Raw genomic sequence first — 8122 nt, 5'->3', positions numbered from 1 at the left:
GTCTGCTCCATACCTTCTGTTAAAGCCGAAAGGTAGCTCCTGCATACACGGCGGGAAAGTGTGGGCTGCAGAGCCAGAGGGCTCTGCTGCTAAGGGTAGCCACAGGTCAGCAGCAGGTCCTCCTCAGAGAAGGTGGCACGCAATGGGGCTTTCAAGGGGGCCGTGGTAATTGCTGTCAGTTGGAGTCCTGCGACAGGGACAGTGGGGCCATCGGCCTGCTGCTCTCTAGGAGTTACAAGTACCACTGAAGCACCTTTGATGGCAGACGCTGATCTGTGGGTTGCGTTTGCCAGGTTTTGGAATCATTTTGTGGAGCTACGGTTCTTTCTTTCCTATCAGGTGACGGGATTGGCGCTGATCTGCTCTTTCTGGAGCACGTCCTGACAGCCTCTGTCATCCAAAGCTTTCGCCTCTGTTCCTGAGAGGAGCGATGGCCGCAATGGGGAACGACTCCTGTGAGTAACGGCTTCACCAGCAGGCTTGGACTTTGTGAATCCCCAAGGGTAACGGACGTGGCTGCTGCTCCATCCCTGCATGTTGACGTGCTGACATCCGAGGGTGACTTCGGGGGCGTTTCCTGGGAGCAGCCAGACTTATCCAGGCATTTTGACTAGACACAGGAAAATGCGTTTTATCACTCCTCCGCCACTAGTACAAGACTTTGAAAGATGGCATTGCTCATAGAACGCCCTGACATCAGTAGGGTTACCTTCTGTGAAAGAGACTTGCTTGTCTTCCTCCATTACAATCAGGAAGAGGGAAGACTTCCTAACTGCGGCCTTCCAGTACCTGAAGGGGCCTCCAGGAAAGCTGGAGAGGGACTGTTTATCAGGGAGCGTAGTGGCAGGACAAGGGGGAATGGGGTGAAACTAAAAGAGGGTCGATTGAGATTAGACTTTAGGAAGAAATCCTTCCGTGTGAGGGTGGTGAGGCAGTGGCATGGGTTGCCCAGAGAGCTTGTGGAGGCCCCATCCCTGGAAGTGTTTAAGGCCAGGCTGGATGAGGCTTTGGGACAACCTGGTCTAGTGGAGGGTGTCCCTGCCCGTGGCAGGGGGGGTTGCAACTAGGTGACCTTTGAGGTCCCTTCCGACCCAAACCATTCTATGATTCTACGATTCTACGATTCTATGACTTGACCTGATCATCCAATTCTAGACTCTAGAGGGAAAGGAAGGTAGCCCAAGGCACGGAAATCAGTGTGGGTTTGTTGGACTGTGCGCAAAGTAAGCAGGGGAGGAGACTGTTTTCCAAAACTCTATCTTGACCAGACAATTTCAATGGCACTGTAAGGCTTCCCCCAATGTTGCTCTCTTGGAGGTTAGAGCTGCTTGTCTCCTGGGTGCTCCTGTACAGAACTTGCCTTTTCAAGTATGCTTTCGCGCAACAAAATCGTGTCATCTCTTTTCATATGTCATTTCCCTGCAGTCACTGCCGAGGGAATGCCTTCGCCACAAAGGATCCTCTTTCCTCCGGAGAAGGTTTGCATGGAGTGGCGGCAACGACAGAGAGCTGGAGCGGGACTCCACAACCTGGACAATACGTGCTTCCTCAACTCCGTCCTGCAGTGCTTGACGTACACACCCCCTCTGGCCAACTACCTGCTCTCTGGGGAGCACAGCCAGGCGTGTGAGTACTTTTACGAACATCTCCTTCTAAGTCTGCTGGGCACTTCCCACTTTCTGGCTTATTGCACAGAAAACTCTGCTCAGTTAAGCGTCCCTCCAAAGAAAGTTTTCTATGCACCAAAATGCCCCGGGCTTGTTGCGACATTGGCACCTTGGGAGAAGAGCAGTGGAGACTGTTCTTAGAACTTCAAGATCTCCATTAGGTTTCCCATCGCTATGGGTATTTTGCTAACCTGAGAAGCTTCCCTCCCTCCCGCCCGCCCTCCCTCCCTCCCTCTCTCTTCAGGTCGTGAGCGAGGCTTCTGCATGATGTGCATAATGGAAGCACACGTTAACAAGGTCCTGCGTTCCTCAGGCAGTGCCATCGAGCCTTTGGCTGTCATCAATGTCCTCCCACGTAAGTCATTTCAGGTGCTTGTGCAGGTTTTCTTCTGTTCTTGTAGGACAGAACTACTGACTTCTTCTTTCTTAGTAATAGGAGAACATTTTGAGCTTGGCATGCAGGAGGATGCCCACGAGTTCTTACGCTATACTGTCGATGCCATGCAGAGAGCTTGTCTGAGTGGTAGCAGCGAGTAAGCACAAGCAAATTCCCTTTTCAATGTTCCCAAGCCCTTTGGACTCCTTGATGTGCTCTCGTCAAGGGAAAACCCATGCCCAGAGTTTTCAGACAAAGTACACCTCTTTGAGGACATAACTCTCTGCCTCACCATTTCTTTCCAGCTTGGACATCTATTCTCAATCAACTACCATCATCCATCAAATATTTGCGGGCTTTCTGAGATCCAGAGGTACTTTTTGCTCTCCTTGGACTTGTCTGTGCCCCTCTGCCTGCCTGTGATAAACAGCTGCCCGTGTGACTGGCGGAGTAGGTATGACGAGCGTAAAGCGGCACAGTCAACTTCCCCCATCGCTGAGCATTTTGATTTGCCTTCCAGTCACATGCTTGAGCTGCAAAGCGGTTTCCGACTCCTACGAGGCCTTCCTGGATGTTCCTTTGGATATAAAAGTAAGGGGGGTTTGTAATTGTGCTCCAGGATGTCCCGAGGCACAGCGAGGAAGCTCCTGATAGCCCCGGGAATCCCTTGGAAAAGAGGGAAACGGTCAGCATAATGCCCTCTTGCTGCCTCCTCCTGGGCACTGCTTGCGGGTTCACGGTGGGTCTCCTCAGCGTCGGCTACCTGGGTCGTCTTGTTGACTCCTAGTGCATGTTTGGGCGAGGGCGTTTCCCGCAGCTCAGCGCTCTCCTTTCTCACTCCTCCAGGCAGCCTCCTCTGTCAGCGCAGCTCTCAAGGACTTTGTGAAACCCGAGCAGCTGGATGGCGAAAACTGCTTTAAATGTAGCAAGTAAGATGATTGCTAATGACGTGTGAATACCAGACCCTGCCTGAAGGTGCTGCATGCCCTTGAGTATCAGTCATCGTTTCACATAGCATAGGTGCACAATAACGAGACGCAGGTGTTTTTCCGTCAGGCCTTGTGGCACTGAATAGCCTTACAATAACGTAAGGATGTGTGAGACGTGAAAGCTTGGCTGGCCTTCTGGGGGAACAAGGGTGCACTTAAGGGTGCATTTCAGCACTTGGCTCTGGGCTTGCTTTCCAGGTGTGACAAGAGGGTTGCCGCCTCCAAGAGGTTTACAGTCCATCGCCCGCCCAAGGTTCTCACGCTGTGTCTGAAGCGGTTTGACGATTTCATCGGCGAGAAGATCAACAAGGTGTGTACGCAACTGGAGTGCAACTTTCTCTTCCTGGAGCAGGAGATTTCCCCAAGCAGTACGCTCTCTCCCAAGCTGTTCATGCTGAGTGTTTTGTGTTCCCTTCTGGGGAGGGGAGAGGAGAGTTCCCGTGGGAGGACGAGCACGTAGTCTGCTGCGGCAGAGCTGCTTTGGCCGAGAACAGTTTCCTGCCACCCAAACCATTACCTGTTGCTTTAGGGAAAACCCAAGTGTTGGTGAGCACCAACGGTGTATTTAGACCCCGCTGGCCTTTAGTCCTGGAAGGCTGAGGCATGTCGTATTGGAGGATCGTTTCTGAGCCCTCTTGGTCTCTCCGTAGGTTGTGGAGTATCCCAAGTACTTGGATCTTCGCCCTTACATGTCTGAGACAGCTGGAGAACCGCTCCTCTACTCCTTATACGCCGTGGTGGTGCATAGCGGTGTCAGCTGTGGTTCAGGACACTATTTCTGCTATGCAAAGGTAAAGAGCAACTCCCTTCCTAACAAGGGAAACACGGCAGTGTTACTGGCAGCCGAGGTTTTGGGCTAGAAGGTCTCCTGACCGGCTGGAATGGATTGGCTTGGGCGTACCCTTGGTTCTGTAGTTATCTGCCTGTGTTTTTGTGGAGAAACCATGCAGTTCATCTCCAGATATCGTTGTCTTTTTTTACAGGCCAGCAATGGACTGTGGTACGAGATGGACGATATGCACGTGGATCTATGTGGCATCGAGAGAGTTCTCAGGCAGCAAGCCTATTTACTGTTTTATGTCAGGTAACAACCAGTACTCAAATCGTTTTCAGAATATGTTTCCTTTTCCTGGATTTGCTGTTTTTCTTCTCATCCTCCTGAGCGTTTCTGTCACAGGAGACAATTACTGCCTGCATCATTCAATGCTGTCAAACAGAAGTACTCCGCGTCAGTCCTTCTCTTCCCTTGCTGGGCTTTAGGCTGCTGCCCTGGTGTAAAGTGCTACTTGTCTGCTGTCAGAGGCTGGCTAATGTAGACAGGAGGACTTTAAGGGGGCCTACAGGAAAGATGGGGAGGGACTTTATCTCAGGGAGTGTAGTAATAAGATGAGGGGTAATGGGTTTAAACTGAACGAGCTTGATTTCTATTAGATACGGGGAAGAAATTCTTAATGGTGGGCGTGGTGAGACCCTGGAAGAGGTTGCCCAGAGAAGTTGTGAATGCCCCATCCCTGGAAGTGTTCAAGGCTGGGTTGGATGGGGCGTTGAGCAACCAGATCTAGTGGAAGGTGTCCCTGCCCATGGCAGGGGACTTGGAACCAGACGCTCTTGAAGGTCCCTTCCAACGCAAAGCAGTCTGTAAATCTAGGATTCGATGAAATGGAGGCCGTAGGGGGTATAAAGACGAGCTCTTGCTCCGACAGGGGCAGACGTGTTGGGAAGAGCCCAATCCAGTTTCCCATTGGTAGTCTTGGTTACGTCTTCCCTCTGTCGTAGAGTCCGCTCCAAGAAAATGCCTGAACCCTAGAGGAGGCTGAGGAGCAGCCCTAAACGGAAATCACTCTTTTTCTCTCCAGGCGCTCTGATTTGAAAAGTGGAGAAAGGGCTTCTTCCGCACAGGTGCCATCATATGCCCCTTCCTTCTTCAAGCAGTGGGCGGCTGGCAGCAAGCAGGTGGGTCCTGTGAGACCACAGGATCCGCCCCGTTTGACTAAGGTAACTCTGGGGAGGTGGGTCAGGGCACCAGATGGACAGTGGATTTCTTTCTGGCATCTTGGCATTGCTCTCTGTTCCCTCCCACGCTGCAGCGATCTTCACAGCCGCAAGGCTGCTCCCTCCCAAAGCCTCCCACCTAGACCCATCCTAGCTGTCCGCCTTTGGCCCTTCTGCCTTTGCAGCCCGCCAGGAGAGCCTTTGGGAGGCCCTTAGCTGTCCCCTCCCACAGCTTCCGGGGGTTCCCCACTGTTCTGGTCTTGTCAGGAGGAAAGGGCAGGACCTTTTCACAGCTCTCTTTGCAGGACGTGGCGGTGGGCACGGAGGACTCTCCAGAGCACAGCAGCTCCTCCGCAACAGCCAGCACCAGCCAGCTCACCGTGGCAGGTGCACGGGAGGCCTCTGCAGGCTGGCCATGCCCCACCTGGCCAGGCAGGCTCAGCATTGTCTCCTTCGTGGGCTTCTGCTTGAATCGCTTCTTCTGCGGCTGTAGAAGGCTGGTGTCCAGAAGAAAAGCTGTGTGCCAAGTGCGCTGTCAACCACTTGACCCTGTGCTGCCCCCCGTGCAAGAAGACAGCAAGGAAGAGAAGCACGGATTCGGCCCTTCCTCCCGCTGTGAGAGGAACGGTGCCAGGGAGAGGGCCCGGAGCAGATCCCCACAGTGGGGCAATGATCTCCGCAGCTGGCCTGTGGACACCACAGACTATGACTGCTCAGCTGCCAGGAGGAGGAGAACAAGTCCTCCACATTGTTACCAGGCCCCAAAGGTTGGCGCAGCTTCAGGGCACTCCAGTGCCAGCTCCAGGCAGGCTCCCACACCCAAGGCTGCTTGGGAGCAATCCGTTCCCATGCAGAGGGAGCGGAGCAGATCCCCGCTGCGGGGCGATGAACTCCAAAGCTGGTTCGCGGACACCACGAACTATGAGCCCTCAGCAGGGAGGAGGAGGAGGAGGAGACCTAGTCCTCCAAGCCATGACTGCACTCCCAGGGATGCCACAGCTCCCAGGCCCTCCAGCGCCAGATCCCAGTTGGCTCCCGCACCCAGGGCTGCTCAGCAGAAGACCGTGCTGAGGAAGAGAGAGCGGAGCGGATCCCTGAGACGGGGCTATGCGCTCCGCAGCCGGTTTGTGGACACCACGCAGGATGAGCCCTCAGCAGGGAGGAGGAGGGTTTCAGCGCCCTGGAGATGCGTGTCAGACACACACTCAGGGCACTGCTGTGGTGATGGGGGCACACTGTGATCCTGGGGGAAGAAGGAGCACAGCATCTTTCTTCTGCTGTGCCAGAGAAGAGGAGCGGGAGAAGAAAAAGGAGGAGGAGGAGGAGGAAGTCAGGAAGCACCAGAACTGCCGCCAGCAGGGACCAAGCTGCACAAAGGGCACCAGCAGCCCAGCCTGTCCCTCCTCCCAGTGCTGCCTCTGGCCACGAAGAGCTCGGAGAGACCTTCCAGAGACTCGGACAGCTCTGCCGCCTGGCCCGCCTGCCCACGGGTCCCTCGAGGAAGACCTTTAATCCCTGCTCAGCTGTTGGGATCGCCTTGCCAAAGCCCAAATTAAAAACACTTGTTGGCCTTGCATACGTAATTCATGGGGTGTTTTCTTCTCTGGAGGTTTTGGGACAATTGGTGGCAATACCCAGTGTGGGAGGTTTATGTGACGGGATTTTGAAAGCAGTGTGCTTGCACATGTCCATGCTGCCATCTCTTGGTTTTCAAGGTGGAGTTCAAGGCACTTGAACAGAAAGGGGCTGGATGAGCCGACAGCAAGGGGGCCTGAAAGAAGCTGAACGGCTGGGCCCAGAGGGTGCTGCTCAGGGGCGCCAAGTCTATTGCGAGGCCGGTAACTAGCAGCGTCTCCCAGGGGTCAATACTGGGTCCGATCTTGTTAACATCTTCCTTAATTAACGGTCTGGGGGACAGGGCAGAGGGCACCCTCAGCAAGCTGGCCAATGACACCAGACTGGGAGGAGTGGCGCTTAGGCCAGGGGGGTCGTGCCGTCATCCCCAGGGACCTGGTCATGCTGGAGAGAGGCTCTGACAGGGGCCTCCTGCAGTTCAGCAAGGGGAAGTGCAAAGGGTGCTGTGCGGGTGACGAGCACCGGCACGGGCTGCCCAGGGAGCTGGTGGAGCCTCCGTCCTTGGAGATGTTCCACAGCCCTCTGGACATGGTCATGGACAACCGGCTGCAGGTGGTACTGCTTGAGCGGGGGGGTGGGACCAGGTGACTCCACTTTCCAGATGACATCCCGGCCAGCCTCAAGTAGCCTGTGACTCTGTGAAATGGATGCCTAGAAGAGGATCCTGCCACCAACGCTGTCACCATCAGGCAGCCATCGACAGCTCCACCAGGAAGCTGCATCCCCTGGAGAGGTGCCCAGGCTGGAGTAGGCTCCTGGCAGGAGCTGCGGCCCCTGGAGAGGAGCCCAGGCAGCAGCAGGTTCTGTGAGCGGAGCTGCGGCCCGTGGGCCCCAGGCGGGAGCAGGGGAACGGCGTGAGGAGGAAGGGGTGGCAGAGACAAGGCGCTGTGGGCCGCCCACAGCCCCATTCCCTGTCCCCCTGTGCTGCTCGGGCGGGAGAGGGGGCCGAGGCATCGGGAAGGGAGGAGTGAGGCTCCAAAGTGAGACCAAATTCATAGGTAGTACATTTTTGGTATCTACATAGAAGCTGCTTGATCTTTGTGAAAAGGCCACCACACCCTGTTTAACTTTATGTGATACATTAATTTATCCTGAAAACTAGTAATTCAATGCTACTAAAATTCAGATGATTTTCAAACAATAACTGAAACCAATTCACTCAGCTTGATATCAGCGCAAGGCCTGTGTTAGCTTACTGGTTTTGTTATGTCCTAAATTAAGTCTTTCGCTAATTGGCGTCTCATCAAGAAAAGCCTGTCCTTTTTGAGTGGTCATTGCAGAAGATTGCGTAGAATGTAACAAAATTTACTAAACCAGTGAATGAAGGTTATATTTTTTCTGTTAGCTCTATTGTGTCAACTCTTCTGGCCCTTATGGATGGCTTAGACAGCAGAGGAGAGATTGTGGTCATTGGAGCCACGAACAGGCTGGATTCTATAGATCCTGCTTTACGAAGACCCGGC

The 8122-nt window shown here is 54.2% G+C and overlaps 1 protein-coding gene across 1 annotated transcript; it reads left to right on the top strand.

Annotated features, from left to right (window-relative positions):
- The first annotated feature begins 439 nt into the window (after nucleotides 1-439).
- LOC129200940 (ubiquitin carboxyl-terminal hydrolase 42-like) lies at nucleotides 440-7247 on the top strand. The gene is made up of 11 exons (XM_054812195.1): nucleotides 440-455; nucleotides 1426-1626; nucleotides 1912-2022; nucleotides 2098-2200; nucleotides 2349-2416; nucleotides 2564-2634; nucleotides 2890-2972; nucleotides 3231-3342; nucleotides 3683-3823; nucleotides 4016-4116; nucleotides 7031-7247. The coding sequence occupies exons 1-11, from the start codon at nucleotides 440-442 to the stop codon at nucleotides 7245-7247; spliced, it is 1224 nt and encodes a 407-aa protein (XP_054668170.1).
- The last annotated feature ends 875 nt before the right edge of the window (nucleotides 7248-8122 follow it).

This window comes from Grus americana, unplaced genomic scaffold (genome assembly GCF_028858705.1).
Source record: "Grus americana isolate bGruAme1 unplaced genomic scaffold, bGruAme1.mat scaffold_69, whole genome shotgun sequence".
NCBI lineage: Eukaryota > Metazoa > Chordata > Aves > Gruiformes > Gruidae > Grus > Grus americana.
The sequence above is the reverse complement of the archived record's forward strand: the minus strand, read 5'-3'. Positions and strand labels throughout refer to the sequence as shown.